Source organism: Lepisma saccharinum, chromosome 2, assembly GCF_977018435.1.
Source record: "Lepisma saccharinum chromosome 2, izLepSacc3.1, whole genome shotgun sequence".
NCBI lineage: Eukaryota > Metazoa > Arthropoda > Insecta > Zygentoma > Lepismatidae > Lepisma > Lepisma saccharinum.
The window spans coordinates 124,155,020-124,171,994 of record NC_139230.1 but is presented as its reverse complement, the minus strand read 5'-3'; the positions used below and the strand labels follow the sequence as shown (position 1 = coordinate 124,171,994).

General features: G+C 38.7%; 2 protein-coding genes across 2 annotated transcripts; one reads left to right on the top strand and one right to left on the bottom strand.

The window, feature by feature from the left end:
• Window positions 1-5,363: 5,363 nt before the first annotated feature.
• LOC145983625 (uncharacterized) lies at window positions 5,364-6,215 on the top strand. The gene has a single exon (XM_083116688.1). The coding sequence runs from the start codon at window positions 5,364-5,366 to the stop codon at window positions 6,213-6,215; it is 852 nt and encodes a 283-aa protein (XP_082972814.1).
• A 955-nt stretch (window positions 6,216-7,170) lies between these two features.
• LOC145983624 (uncharacterized) lies at window positions 7,171-8,022 on the bottom strand. The gene has a single exon (XM_083116687.1). The coding sequence runs from the start codon at window positions 8,020-8,022 to the stop codon at window positions 7,171-7,173; it is 852 nt and encodes a 283-aa protein (XP_082972813.1).
• Window positions 8,023-16,975: the final 8,953 nt, after the last annotated feature.

Below are 16,975 nucleotides of genomic sequence, written 5' to 3'. Positions count from 1 at the left end.
TTTGGAACTTGTAATTTTTGAACCTGTATCTTGTGCAATATTTCAGCTATTTCAGGGTCTCCTTTTTGTTCTTGACGAATATTGTCAATTAGTGTACTATTATTCCAAAGTGACAAATATGATGAAGGAATTTCTTTTTCATATAATTCATCACTCTCAAAGTCACGTTGATCATATAGACGACTTAAAAAGTCACCAACTAAATTGCGACTAGAAGATATATGGATCAAATCAAATTTAAATTCAGATATAAATTCTGCCCACCTGGCGAATTTGGAGAATTTTTGGGCTTTTCTTAACATATGAAATAATGCCATATTATCTACCCTTAGTACAAATTTTTTATGTTTTAGGTGATATGAAAATTTCTCTAAGCAAAGTACAAGAGATTTTAATTCATGCTCATAAATTGTTCTGTTTTTGGAACTTTCTGGTATCTTTTTAGATAAAAATGCAACTGGTTGGAGTATCCCATCATCAACTGCTTGCATCAAACATCCCCCATAACTCTTAAGAGACGCATCAGTATCTAATACAAACGTTCTTTCAAAATCTGGAAGGGACAAAATGGCATTTTCCATAAATAACCTTTTAATTTGATTAAAACTATCTTCATGAATAGTTTCCCATTGGAATGGTGTTTTTGGCGAACTAAGCTCGTACAGTGATGTTGCTATTTCAGCGAACCCTGGGAGCCATGTATGAAAAAAATTGAAAAATCCCAGACAACGTCGCAATGCACGTAAATTTTTGGGACGTGGTAAATTCTTAATTATTTCTATCCTTTCAGGATCTATTTCTATTTTGTGATCTTTAATTAAGAACCCATTAAATTTAATTTCTTTAGTCATAAAGGTACTTTTCTTCTTTGAAACTGTCACCCCGAATTTTTTCAAACGTTCAAACACAGTACGTAGGTCACGTAAATGTGTGTCAAAATCCTTACTTATGACAATAATATCGTCAGCATAATATTCTAGGCACTTGCCTCGCAAATCTCCTAATATACATTCCATCATTCTTGCGAGACAAGCTGTACCAATGGTCATACCAAATGGAACCCGACAATATCTTAATTGTTGCGTTGGCGTAAGGAAAGCAGTAAGATCTCTACTTTTTTCGTCTAATAAGACCTGGTGAAAAGCCTTTCTGACGTCGAGAACCGAATAGACGTTTCCCCGAGAGAGATACGAAAGAGATTCTTGCATAGGTTGTGTTGGGTACGAATCATACACGATCTTTTTATTCAGTTCAGAATAATCTACTACTAATCGTTTATTGGAACCTTTCCCCTTAACTATAAATGCAGGGCTCGCATAAGGAGAATTACACGGTTCAACGAGCTTTGCGTCTAATAATTCTTGAACGGCATCGTATATTTCTTTTTGTTTCTCCTTCGGTGCATAATAAGGAGGTTTACGCACAGGAATAGTGTCTGTAACATGAATCGTATATTTCCAACCATTGAAACATCCTACATTTTCAGTCACTACCGTATTATAAGAATGTAACAACTCACCAAGTTGTTCTTTCCAGTAGTCCTCATCCTGATTTGTTTGGAGTTTGGTGCTGCCTACGTCACATCGTACTCCTGACTCAGTCCCGAAGTTGAAATTTGCCTGCCCAGGTGTTGTAGCTCGCTGAAAACGAAAGTTTGCCCGGTGCATGTTTGGCTGTCTTCTTCTTCTTCCACCACCTGTTCCGTATCGTTGCCCCGCTGGAGTTGACCTTGGAGGCGTAGTACACGGGACTTCCTGCTGCCTGGAATATTGCTGTGGATAACTTGTCTGTAACGAATTAAAGTCTGTAAACAAACTGTTCAAATGCCATTTTATCGGTATTTTCACTTTCGCGTACGGAACCGTAACGCACTTTTGTTGAAAGTCAAAAAGAAGCTTATTGTTTTTCATAAAGTTTACACCAAGCACTATGTCCACTGGAAGGTTTTCATATAAATATGCCCATATAGGCCAAGTCAATGTTTCAAGCTGGACAGTGAATTGCACTACCTTTTTAAGGATGACGTTCTGTTCTCCTTGTGTTATCTTTAAATAACAATCTTGAACATTAACTGGACACTTTGAACGTAACAAATGAAATGTTTTATTACTAATTAAGTTTTCTGTGCTTCCGGTATCAAGGCATGCTTTAACATTTATCACTTTGTTTAATGTACTATCTACTGTTTCTTGAACACGCAAATTTTGTAGCAAGTTAGCATTACGCGAACCGTAATTACACTTTTGTGAGGCTGTATGTCTTGTACCACACTTATGACAGAATTTGGGGATATTTTCCTTAAAATAAGTTACATTCCTTTCTTCGTCTTTTCCCTTTTGTTGGGAACTTCGGTAAAAGTCACTTTTTACCGTGAGGTGCTTTTGTAGTTTTTCGAGTATTATCTCGAATTGAGCATAAGTTTTTGGAATTTCTAGAAACAATAATCTTTCCGATACATTTGGGAGTAGCCTGTCGATCACAAGTGCGATGAACTGAGATTCTGTCCAATTCACTTGTAGTAACAATGCACACCGCTTTCTATCTAAGAAAAATTGGAGTGGGGATTCCTTCACTGACTGCTTGCATAGCACATATTTCTGGATAATCTCGTCCCTGCCCAATGATGTCACAAAAACGTCTAATATATCAGTTACTAAATGTTGCCATTGCACACCTTCTCGAAGATGCTGCAACCACTTAGGCACTAAACATTCGTGTACTTTGTCTAGTAATGAAACAAGAACATCGTGTATAGTGAAAATTTTAAGTTCTAGAATTTTCTGAATTTCTAGCAAGAAACCAAATATAGATATAGCATCACAATTAATCAAGCGAGGAATTTTCTGTAAGAGATTCTGCATAGAGCTAGATGCTGCCTGCGCTGATATTTTAGATAGTTCTGGTCCCTTGAATATGGTCCCTGTATTCACAACAGACGTGACATTTTCTTGACGAGAAATGGGTTGAAAGTTAATCAAATCTCCCACACTCGAGTTACCACGGTTTACACACGTGAACTCCATTGCAGATAAAGGATTTGGTTCATTATGTAACACAGATCTTCTAGTTGAAGACATTCCGCCGAAAGGAATTCCTTGTGGAGTATCTAGTACCCCCGTTTCATCTACAGTTACAAATGGGTTTAACTGGTAGTGCGCCATTTGACAGAAGTTTTAACTGCCCCATGCAATTCGACAGAGAACCATGCTCTGCATCTGTATGCACGTTAAACTTGATTGTTTAATGCTTACAAACCTTTAGAAAGCGCGCAGTGGAAATTTCCGCCTTATAGGTCTACTTATTATGCTATGGGGGCAGCTATGCTATTAGAAAGTACAGATAAAACATCTTTTCCAAAATATGTGAGTTTATTCATTTTCACATAATGTGCAAGCACCATTAGTCTACATAAAGAAAGATCGTCGGTGTTAAACTCGCTGAACTAAACATTTTCATGTCGTATCACTTGTGCCAGTTGGATGGATATTAATTTAACTAAATAATTAATAATGATGAACTAAATCTATTCCTTTACAGTCAAGTCAATTCTCCACGTAGTTTAACGGACGAGAAAGATGAACAAATATAATTTGGGTGTGTGAGTGCCAATTCGAAACTTAAAAGTACTTATCCTTCTCCTCCCATGTCGTGGTTTCTCGGACACCTTCCTAAGGTGTCTGTCTAGATGAAAAACTACTTCCTCTCCCTGGGTCAGAATCCAAAATGCGCTGCCTGAAGGGCTGCGACTTCGCACCAAGGTTTCCTTGTTACGTCATTGCGTAACCTATGCTATTGCCCTCTGGTGGCAAAATTAAGAAGGTTCCATCCATCTGGCACACAAATAAACAAAATGACGGCTCCGCGCGCACTACGGTCCATAATAAACAAAAACAAAACTCTCTTAGCTCAAGAGGTCTCTGGTTTGATCCCTTTTGAGACTTATTGTACGGTGGTTCGGCTCCAAATTTATAATGTAGATCCAGTTTCGATCAGACTATCATAAGCATAATCAAACTTAAAGAATACTCTCGGACCTGTTAAACTTGGTGATAAAAAAAAAATATTAGGCATAATACAAAAAACATGGCGGTTGGGAGGGGAGATCGCCTGTATCGCCCTCCCCGTGGATCCGCGAAGTGATGATATGATAAAATTAATGAAGGGACACTCACAAGCACACCCATGCCCAGGTCGAGATTCGAACTCGGATATCCTGGCGTCGTAGTGCGCTGTGATAACCACTCCGCCACGGACGTCTGCTGAAGGAAAATAAGAAATCTACAGATAAGAAAATAAGCTTTTCGCTGTCTCCCTTCGCTTCCTCCTATCGTGCTGCAACGACGGAGATCATGCGTAAAACCACACACTGCCTCAACGAGGCGGTCGCGGATTCTAGTTTCGGACAGAGCAGGGCACGAGAATTTACTTTGCATGCAATCACCAGTGGCGTAGCGTTATACTACGCCGTACGCCCGGCGTTCCCAGATTTAAAATTTCAAAAATGCGTAAATGCTGTGAATATCAAGTAAAACTTGACTAATTCCATATATGTTTGACCTTCATGGCATTATAATAGCTATTTTTCGCGATCCGCTTGCAACGCTCCACTCTCAACACTCGTTCTAGCATCTTTTTTCAATGCCTTTCCTGGCCGGGCGCCGAGCATTGCAACCCTGCAACTTTTGTTTGTCACTGCATGCCTTCGGAGAGAGTCGTTAGAGAAGAGTTTCATTAGGTTAGGACATTCTAGAAGTGTGTTTTTGTGAGAGAAATATTATTTCTGATATAAATATTTGTCGAGATTCAAGAAGTATATTAGGGTTTTAAATTTAATTTATTAAAAAATCGAACCTGTTAATACTGAGGGGTTGGCAACGAGCCCAGCCTAGCCGCGTTTCCGAATGTTGCGCACAAGAATATAGTTCCTTAGAATATAACAAACAAGGACGTATGAAGTAAAAAAAATATAGATTTAAAATAGTAAATATTGAACATTCTTTAAAATTAATAGTATTTATTACCTCTTTCATGGTAAATGTAAGATAGAGAATGTCAAATACATTGGTTCGCTGGCCAAGCCAGCAACAAAGATGGGAGTTCACAAAGAGGCTAAGAGCAAGCTTATATTTGTCTGCTTCAGTACTTAGTAGAAAAACATGGCGTCGTCTGCTAGCAGTTCGGTCGTTTCACCGGCTTGTTATTTCAAAGCGCACCGGAAAGGAAAACCTTTGAATAGTCAGGCGAAGGAAATTGTTTTAAATGTTTATTCGTATTTGCGGCGTGCTTACCCGGGTGAGTCTGTGTGTGCAAGTGTTGAAAAAACTTCGTGTATGACAGGTGTTTGCGAGAGCGCTATTTTTAAAATGAAGAAGGAATTTCGGCAAACAGGAAGGGTGACAACGCCTGGGAAGAAAAGACCTCGTGCGATCGGGAAGTTAACTCGGAAGGCCACAATGGATGACTTCACGAAGAGTGCAATTCGTAGGAAAGTTCACATGTTCTGGGGCAACGGGAGAAATGAAATTCCAAATGTTGAGAAAGTGACCGCTGCAATCGCGAGTGATCCTGATTTGCCGTCAGTGTCTCCCCGAACAATGAATCGTGTGCTACATGACCTGGGTTTCGTGTTTACGAAAAGAAAGCGATCTTCAACTCTGATTGAACGAGATGACATTGTTGTCTGGCGACACCAATATCTACGTTCAATAAAGCGATACCGCCAAGAAAACAGAACCATTTATTATTTGGACGAAACGTGGGTTAATGCTGGACATACTGTAAACAAAACTTGGGAAGACACAACAGTGGTTTCGCACCGACAGGCTTTCCTTCATGGACTCAGTGTTGGATCAAAGCAGCCGTCAGGGAAAGGGGAGAGGCTCATTGTCGTTCACATCGGAAGCGAAGAAGGTTTTGTGGATGGCGGTTGTTTGTTGTTTTGTGCCAAGAAAGGTGTCGGCAACTATCACCAGGAAATGGATGGACGACGTTTCGAGGAGTGGTTCGCCAGTATTTTACCGAAATTACAGCCAAACAGCATCATTGTTATGGATAATGCTCCTTACCATTCCGTTCGCCTCGAGAATGTGCCGACCAATGCATGGCGGAAAGGTGATATCCAGCAGTGGCTTTCGCAGAAGGCTCGCGAGGAAACCGAGCAAAACCAAAAAAAGTTCGCATGGACAGATTGCATGATTAAAGCTGAACTCCTGTAAGTTGTGGATGGTGTGAAAGGAATGTACCGTGAATATAGAGTGGACCGAGCAGCTAGAGAAGCGGGACATTCGGTTCTTAGGTTGCCTCCATATCACTTTGAATTCAATCCCATTGAATTAGTGTGGAGTGAGGTGAAGCGTTACGTTGCTTCCAACAACAAACATTTCAAGTTGAACGAAGTGGAGTCGTTATTTCACGAGGGATTACAGCTAGTGACACCTGATAAGTGGAAAAGCTATGTTAAGCACGCAATCAACGAGGAACAAAAATTTTGGGACTTGGATAATTTGATTGACAAGACTGTGGACCCACTCATAATTGAAATTGGATCAGGAACATCAAGTGATGCCACTTCCGATGACGAAGTTATGAGTGGAGTAGAGGAGTTACAGTCATCATAATGGTAAGTTTGCTGTTTTTATTTATTTATTAAAAATACCATTAGGTTTATATTTATAAATGAAAGATTTGTTAGGAACAAGTACGATTCAGTTGAAATGTTTTTTTTTTTTTTCCGAATTTGTGAATTAATTCAGTAGCTTTCCATTACACGATATTTGTTTGACTTCCTGCTGTAAGATTCCGAGATTCCCCTCCACTTCCCCTCTCCGGATCAGCTGGTAGGAGGAGCGTTTCGCAACGCTTCGTCCGCCACTTCAACAACGCGAATGCGACGGAGAACATTTCCGAGCATCTCGCGGAGTGATACAAAAGTGTAGTTCATGTGAAAGCATACGTCACTCTATAGTAAGCATGACAAGGACGTTATATTCCTTGCTGACTTTCTGAAGGGAAAGCTTCGATGTCTACAGCACGCGCATAAATGCTCTCTCATACACCAGCGTACGGAGCAGCAGAGGTCTACCGTGATTGGTTCATGTGACCCTTCCTGCCTTCTCTAGCTGCTCGGTCCACTCTATATTCACGGTACATTCCTTTCACACCATCCACAACTTACAGGAGTTCAGCTTTAATCATGCAATCTGTCCATGCGAACTTTTTTTGGTTTTGCTCGGTTTCCTCGCGAGCCTTCTGCGAAAGCCACTGCTGGATATCACCTTTCCGCCATGCATTGGTCGGCACATTCTCGAGGCGAACGGAATGGTAAGGAGCATTATCCATAACAATGATGCTGTTTGGCTGTAATTTCGGTAAAATACTGGCGAACCACTCCTCGAAACGTCGTCCATCCATTTCCTGGTGATAGTTGCCGACACCTTTCTTGGCACAAAACAACAAACAACCGCCATCCACAAAACCTTCTTCGCTTCCGATGTGAACGACAATGAGCCTCTCCCCTTTCCCTGACGGCTGCTTTGATCCAACACTGAGTCCATGAAGGAAAGCCTGTCGGTGCGAAACCACTGTTGTGTCTTCCCAAGTTTTGTTTACAGTATGTCCAGCATTAACCCACGTTTCGTCCAAATAATAAATGGTTCTGTTTTCTTGGCGGTATCGCTTTATTGAACGTAGATATTGGTGTCGCCAGACAACAATGTCATCTCGTTCAATCAGAGTTGAAGATCGCTTTCTTTTCGTAAACACGAAACCCAGGTCATGTAGCACACGATTCATTGTTCGGGGAGACACTGACGGCAAATCAGGATCACTCGCGATTGCAGCGGTCACTTTCTCAACATTTGGAATTTCATTTCTCCCGTTGCCCCAGAACATGTGAACTTTCCTACGAATTGCACTCTTCGTGAAGTCATCCATTGTGGCCTTCCGAGTTAACTTCCCGATCGCACGAGGTCTTTTCTTCCCAGGCGTTGTCACCCTTCCTGTTTGCCGAAATTCCTTCTTCATTTTAAAAATAGCGCTCTCGCAAACACCTGTCATACACGAAGTTTTTTCAACACTTGCACACACAGACTCACCCGGGTAAGCACGCCGCAAATACGAATAAACATTTAAAACAATTTCCTTCGCCTGACTATTCAAAGGTTTTCCTTTCCGGTGCGCTTTGAAATAACAAGCCGGTGAAACGACCGAACTGCTAGCAGACGACGCCATGTTTTTCTACTAAGTACTGAAGCAGACAAATATAAGCTTGCTCTTAGCCTCTTTGTGAACTCCCATCTTTGTTGCTGGCTTGGCCAGCGAACCAATGTATTTGACATTCTCTATCTTACATTTACCATGAAAGAGGTAATAAATACTATTAATTTTAAAGAATGTTCAATATTTACTATTTTAAATCTATATTTTTTTTACTTCATACGTCCTTGTTTGTTATATTCTAAGGAACTATATTCTTGTGCGCAACATTCGGAAACGCGGCTAGGCTGGGCTCGTTGCCAACCCCTCAGTATTAACAGGTTCGATTTTTTAATAAATTAAATTTAAAACCCTAATATACTTCTTGAATCTCGACAAATATTTATATCAGAAATAATATTTCTCTCACAAAAACACACTTCTAGAATGTCCTAACCTAATGAAACTCTTCTCTAACGACTCTCTCCGAAGGCATGCAGTGACAAACAAAAGTTGCAGGGTTGCAATGCTCGGCGCCCGGCCAGGAAAGGCATTGAAAAAAGATGCTAGAACGAGTGTTGAGAGTGGAGCGTTGCAAGCGGATCGCGAAAAATAGCTATTATAATGCCATGAAGGTCAAACATATATGGAATTAGTCAAGTTTTACTTGATATTCACAGCATTTACGCATTTTTGAAATTTTAAATCTGGGAACGCCGGGCGTACGGCGTAGTATAACGCTACGCCACTGGTGATTGCATGCAAAGTAAATTCTCGTGCCCTGCTCTGTCCGAAACTAGAATCCGCGACCGCCTCGTTGAGGCAGTGTGTGGTTTTACGCATGATCTCCGTCGTTGCAGCACGATAGGAGGAAGCGAAGGGAGACAGCGAAAAGCTTATTTTCTTATCTGTAGATTTCTTATTTTCCTTCAGCAGACGTCCGTGGCGGAGTGGTTATCACAGCGCACTACGACGCCAGGATATCCGAGTTCGAATCTCGACCTGGGCATGGGTGTGCTTGTGAGTGTCCCTTCATTAATTTTATCATATCATCACTTCGCGGATCCACGGGGAGGGCGATACAGGCGATCTCCCCTCCCAACCGCCATGTTTTTTGTATTATGCCTAATATTTTTTTTTTATCACCAAGTTTAACAGGTCCGAGAGTATTCTTTAAGTTTGATTATGCTTATGATAGTCTGATCGAAACTGGATCTACATTATAAATTTGGAGCCGAACCACCGTACAATAAGTCTCAAAAGGGATCAAACCAGAGACCTCTTGAGCTAAGAGAGTTTTGTTTTTGTTTATTATGGACCGTAGTGCGCGCGGAGCCGTCATTTTGTTTATTTGTGTGCCAGATGGATGGAACCTTCTTAATTTTGCCACCAGAGGGCAATAGCATAGGTTACGCAATGACGTAACAAGGAAACCTTGGTGCGAAGTCGCAGCCCTTCAGGCAGCGCATTTTGGATTCTGACCCAGGGAGAGGAAGTAGTTTTTCATCTAGACAGACACCTTAGGAAGGTGTCCGAGAAACCACGACATGGGAGGAGAAGGATAAGTACTTTTAAGTTTCGAATTGGCACTCACACACCCAAATTATATTTGTTCATCTTTCTCGTCCGTTAAACTACGTGGAGAATTGACTTGACTGTAAAGGAATAGATTTAGTTCATCATTATTAATTATTTAGTTAAATTAATATCCATCCAACTGGCACAAGTGATACGACATGAAAATGTTTAGTTCAGCGAGTTTAACACCGACGATCTTTCTTTATGTAGACTAATGGTGCTTGCACATTATGTGAAAATGAATAAACTCACATATTTTGGAAAAGATGTTTTATCTGTACTTTCTAATAGCATAGCTGCCCCCATAGCATAATAAGTAGACCTATAAGGCGGAAATTTCCACTGCGCGCTTTCTAAAGGTTTGTAAGCATTAAACAATCAAGTTTAACGTGCATACAGATGCAGAGCATGGTTCTCTGTCGAATTGCATGGGGCAGTTAAAACTTCTGTCAAATGGCGCACTACCAGTTAAACCCATTTGTAACTGTAGATGAAACGGGGGTACTAGATACTCCACAAGGAATTCCTTTCGGCGGAATGTCTTCAACTAGAAGATCTGTGTTACATAATGAACCAAATCCTTTATCTGCAATGGAGTTCACGTGTGTAAACCGTGGTAACTCGAGTGTGGGAGATTTGATTAACTTTCAACCCATTTCTCGTCAAGAAAATGTCACGTCTGTTGTGAATACAGGGACCATATTCAAGGGACCAGAACTATCTAAAATATCAGCGCAGGCAGCATCTAGCTCTATGCAGAATCTCTTACAGAAAATTCCTCGCTTGATTAATTGTGATGCTATATCTATATTTGGTTTCTTGCTAGAAATTCAGAAAATTCTAGAACTTAAAATTTTCACTATACACGATGTTCTTGTTTCATTACTAGACAAAGTACACGAATGTTTAGTGCCTAAGTGGTTGCAGCATCTTCGAGAAGGTGTGCAATGGCAACATTTAGTAACTGATATATTAGACGTTTTTGTGACATCATTGGGCAGGGACGAGATTATCCAGAAATATGTGCTATGCAAGCAGTCAGTGAAGGAATCCCCACTCCAATTTTTCTTAGATAGAAAGCGGTGTGCATTGTTACTACAAGTGAATTGGACAGAATCTCAGTTCATCGCACTTGTGATCGACAGGCTACTCCCAAATGTATCGGAAAGATTATTGTTTCTAGAAATTCCAAAAACTTATGCTCAATTCGAGATAATACTCGAAAAACTACAAAAGCACCTCACGGTAAAAAGTGACTTTTACCGAAGTTCCCAACAAAAGGGAAAAGACGAAGAAAGGAATGTAACTTATTTTAAGGAAAATATCCCCAAATTCTGTCATAAGTGTGGTACAAGACATACAGCCTCACAAAAGTGTAATTACGGTTCGCGTAATGCTAACTTGCTACAAAATTTGCGTGTTCAAGAAACACCAGAAAAAAGTGAAAAAGCCACTGCAGTTTTTGTAGATAGTACATTAAACAAAGTGATAAATGTTAAAGCATGCCTTGATACCGGAAGCACAGAAAACTTAATTAGTAATAAAACATTTCATTTGTTACGTTCAAAGTGTCCAGTTAATGTTCAAGATTGTTATTTAAAGATAACACAAGGAGAACAGAACGTCATCCTTAAAAAGGTAGTGCAATTCACTGTCCAGCTTGAAACATTGACTTGGCCTATATGGGCATATTTATATGAAAACCTTCCAGTGGACATAGTGCTTGGTGTAAACTTTATGAAAAACAATAAGCTTCTTTTTGACTTTCAACAAAAGTGCGTTACGGTTCCGTACGCGAAAGTGAAAATACCGATAAAATGGCATTTGAACAGTTTGTTTACAGACTTTAATTCGTTACAGACAAGTTATCCACAGCAATATTCCAGGCAGCAGGAAGTCCCGTGTACTACGCCTCCAAGGTCAACTCCAGCGGGGCAACGATACGGAACAGGTGGTGGAAGAAGAAGAAGACAGCCAAACATGCACCGGGCAAACTTTCGTTTTCAGCGAGCTACAACACCTGGGCAGGCAAATTTCAACTTCGGGACTGAGTCAGGAGTACGATGTGACGTAGGCAGCACCAAACTCCAAACAAATCAGGATGAGGACTACTGGAAAGAACAACTTGGTGAGTTGTTACATTCTTATAATACGGTAGTGACTGAAAATGTAGGATGTTTCAATGGTTGGAAATATACGATTCATGTTACAGACACTATTCCTGTGCGTAAACCTCCTTATTATGCACCGAAGGAGAAACAAAAAGAAATATACGATGCCGTTCAAGAATTATTAGACGCAAAGCTCGTTGAACCGTGTAATTCTCCTTATGCGAGCCCTGCATTTATAGTTAAGGGGAAAGGTTCCAATAAACGATTAGTAGTAGATTATTCTGAACTGAATAAAAAGATCGTGTATGATTCGTACCCAACACAACCTATGCAAGAATCTCTTTCATATCTCTCTCGGGGAAACGTCTATTCGGTTCTCGACGTCAGAAAGGCTTTTCACCAGGTCTTATTAGACGAAAAAAGTAGAGATCTTACTGCTTTCCTTACGCCAACGCAACAATTAAGATATTGTCGGGTTCCATTTGGTATGACCATTGGTACAGCTTGTCTCGCAAGAATGATGGAATGTATATTAGGAGATTTGCGAGGCAAGTGCCTAGAATATTATGCTGACGATATTATTGTCATAAGTAAGGATTTTGACACACATTTACGTGACCTACGTACTGTGTTTGAACGTTTGAAAAAATTCGGGGTGACAGTTTCAAAGAAGAAAAGTACCTTTATGACTAAAGAAATTAAATTTAATGGGTTCTTAATTAAAGATCACAAAATAGAAATAGATCCTGAAAGGATAGAAATAATTAAGAATTTACCACGTCCCAAAAATTTACGTGCATTGCGACGTTGTCTGGGATTTTTCAATTTTTTTCATACATGGCTCCCAGGGTTCGCTGAAATAGCAACACCACTGTACGAGCTTAGTTCGCCAAAAACACCATTCCAATGGGAAACTATTCATGAAGATAGTTTTAATCAAATTAAAAGGTTATTTATGGAAAATGCCATTTTGTCCCTTCCAGATTTTGAAAGAACGTTTGTATTAGATACTGATGCGTCTCTTAAGAGTTATGGGGGATGTTTGATGCAAGCAGTTGATGATGGGATACTCCAACCAGTTGCATTTTTATCTAAAAAGATACCAGAAAGTTCCAAAAACAGAACAATTTATGAGCATGAATTAAAATCTCTTGTACTTTGCTTAGAGAAATTTTCATATCACCTAAAACATAAAAAATTTGTACTAAGGGTAGATAATATGGCATTATTTCATATGTTAAGAAAAGCCCAAAAATTCTCCAAATTCGCCAGGTGGGCAGAATTTATATCTGAATTTAAATTTGATTTGATCCATATATCTTCTAGTCGCAATTTAGTTGGTGACTTTTTAAGTCGTCTATATGATCAACGTGACTTTGAGAGTGATGAATTATATGAAAAAGAAATTCCTTCATCATATTTGTCACTTTGGAATAATAGTACACTAATTGACAATATTCGTCAAGAACAAAAAGGAGACCCTGAAATAGCTGAAATATTGCACAAGATACAGGTTCAAAAATTACAAGTTCCAAATTGTATTGTGAAAGATGGTATAGTCTTTAAGAAAACAAAAAACAAAAATATGCCATTTAAAGTTCTTGTTCCAAAGCTAATGATTAAAGCCTTGGTTGATTTCTATCATACAAATGCATTAGGCGGAATACATAGTAATTGGTCCCGAACACTGAAGAAACTGCAAAGATTTTATACCTGGGACAACATGTTAAATTATGTTAAACAAAAGGTACTGTCATGTCAAATTTGTCAGAAGGCAAAATACACTAACATATCTCCTGTAAATGTATTAACTTCGGAAGTTATTAAGAAGCCTTTACAGCGTATTTGCTGTGATATTGTGGGAGTTTTGCCTCAATCCCATGGGTATAAATACATTCTAGTAGTTGTAGATTGCGCAACTCGTTTCGTTTGGTTTCAACCCATACGAAAACTTACCTCAAAGATCATAGCTGATTATCTGTTAAGATATTTTCTGCAATTTGGATGGTGTGCTGAAATAACCACCGATAATGCAAGTTACTTTACATCAGAATATTTTGCAGGATTCTTATATGGCAATGGTATAAGACATATCACTATCAGTGCTTATAATCCTCGTGCAAATTTAGCTGAAAGAATTATCAAGAATCTGAAAACTTCTTTGACATGTTTTTGTTATGATGATCACAATTCATGGTTCAAATATTTATATTATATTCAACTTGGACTTAATACTATTTGGCATCAAGCCCTTAATCTTACTCCATTTGAATTATTCCTGGGTAGAGCTCCCTTAGATCCTCTCATAAATAATTGGAGTTTAACTGAACAGGAACTCTTGCAGGATAAGGTTAATCTGAGTGAAAAATGGAATAAGACAATTCACAAGATGAAATTAGAATGGAATAAGAGAAACAGGCTATATCAAAGAAAGTTTCAAATACCGAAGTATAAAATACATGATTTCGTTTTGGTAAAAACTCATCCAAGGTCTTCATTGCTAGAAAATAAGACAAAGTCATTGTCATTAGTTTACGAAGGTCCATACAAAATTGTTAAAATGCTAACTGAAAATAGTGTTCTTCTGGAAGATCCTAAAAATAATACTAATATAAGACGTTGTCATGTAGATCAACTGAAACCATATATTGAATGTAATTAGTTGGAATCCAAAATGCCATTTGTCATTTCTTCTTCTTAGGGAATAAAAGGGAATAAATAAAGAAAAGAAACAAATTGAAGTTTTTGTGTGAAATTAAAGGAAGAGGAAATTACAAATTAAAAATTAAATGGGTATTATAATTTTGTAATGTCAAATGATGCTGGTAATTTATTTTGTTTCCTTCAGGAATATATCCTGGAGATTCCAGTTGTAAAATGGAAGAAGGAAGACCGTAGCCATAAAGCCTTACTCCAAAATCGACAGACATGGAAAAGTCGACACCTACCATCTATTATACCATCTGTCTGCGATCAACAATAAGGGCTGGCAAGAAACGATTTACACTTCCAATGTTATCCTTCCATTATTAAGTTTTCATTAATGTTTGTATATTTTTTTGTTTGAGGGTCTCGCCCGCACTGAGTCCATGTTTTTGATTTCACATGGGGGGAGGGGGAAGTGTATGAACCGTAGTTTTGTTTATTTGTGTGCCAGATGGATGGAACCTTCTTAATTTTGCCACCAGAGGGCAATAGCATAGGTTACGCAATGACGTAACAAGGAAACCTTGGTGCGAAGTCGCAGCCCTTCAGGCAGCGCATTTTGGATTCTGACCCAGGGAGAGGAAGTAGTTTCGTACTACCTTCATTTTCTTTGTTACAAACAAGTATTGTTTGCACATTACATGCAGGAGGAGAGTTGCATCTACATTTCACATTGGCAGGTGGTTGAAGAGTACAGATGTGTTGTTGCAGTGCTCCTCATACAGGTCTGATATTTGACACATCCCGCTTGTTTGTTGTAATCCACTCATATTTGGAGTCAGGCTTATATCTGTCCCAGTTTGTTATACAAGATCAATACATGACACACAGTATTAGGTCATTGCCTTTCTATGCATACCACGAGATGCATGTCTGCACAGGTATTTGTGCTAGGGCAGTGCTTTTGTAGATCAATACTTATTCTACCTTTGAGCATGTAGGCTATTAGCTTTACAACCTGTCATGGTTTTATTAAGTATAGAGTTTTGATTTGAACCCCAAGAAATTTTATATAATAAACCAACAACAAATCCAAACATATTAACACACTTAGTATACACACTAAGTATACAAAGCACACTGCTGAACCCAACTGATATTTTGTATTAGTATAGAGTTTTGATTTGAACCCCAAGAAATCTTATATAATAAACCAACAACAAAAATGCCAAGTCAGAAATATTGTAATCAATGCAATAAGAATATATCCAGCCCCAATTGAGCTAAGCACCAAAGGAATTGTGGTCCAGAAAAATGCAGAACGCCCACAAAAATATACCTAAAATGCCATAGAAAATATAGGATGGAATACTTCACATATAAGCATATAGATACTTGTTATGTACAGCCTTCTACTTCATCTCAGCCATCTACATCTTCGTCTGGTCTAAAAAGGAAGCTTGAAATACCCAATAATCATAGACCAGCAAAGCAGCCACGCTATGCACCTATCCATAGCAGTTTTGCTGGCCAACTAAGGGATTACAGTTTTGTATCAGAGCCAAGATGTGATATTAAGAATTTTTTGAACAGTATAAATCCTGATGTGCAGGATATTCTAAATAAACAAAATGGCTCTTATAAGCTGTCCCTCAAATTGTTTACACAATATAAGAAACCAAATGGAACAAAATTTACACAGCCCTACATAACAGAAACTGTAGCTATATATTCAAATACAAATTTAGACAAAATAATAAGCAGTTTGATAGATCAATTGTATATTAAACACTCTGAGTTTGCTGCTAAGGAATCGGGTTGGAGCCTATGTGGATCTCCACACAAGTTATATATTAATATTTCTGAATTTAACCCACTACAAGGTTCCACATATTTGTAATTACCTGCCAATATCAAAAACAAAAAAACCTTGGTTAATCTAGAAAATAATGATCAGAAATGTTTTCTGTGGTGTATTTTAGCTGCTTTGTATCCAGTTTTAAGGAATCCTGAGAGAATAAGTTATTATAAACAACATGAACACGATTTTGATGATGCTATGAAGGGCTTAGAATATCCAATGTCTGTTCAGAATATTGATAAATTTGAAAAAAGGCCAGAGATATCAATGGTAAACAATTATCTATTAATGTATTTATTTGTTCTACTGGTCGTGGTACTTGATAGAACCTCTCAGAATCAGTACACTTGATTATGATTCTGCTGTCCCGATTGATCTGCTCTTAATTGAAAGAGATGGCACATACCATTACACTCTGATACATAGTCTTGAAGCTTTAGTCAGAAAACAACAAGGCAAATCTAATACAATATTCAAGTTGTGTAGAAGATGTTTGACTGTATTTGATGGTCAAAAAATAATAAATGGGGTTCGTGAAGTGAATACAGAAATTGCTAAAAACAAGTTAGTTGAGCATCTGAAATAC

Coding starts and splice junctions, on each gene's coding strand:
- LOC145983625 (XM_083116688.1), top strand. CDS start 5,364: ATGAAGAAGGAATTTCGGCAAACAGGAAGGGTGACAACGCCTGGGAAG.
- LOC145983624 (XM_083116687.1), bottom strand. CDS start 8,022: ATGAAGAAGGAATTTCGGCAAACAGGAAGGGTGACAACGCCTGGGAAG.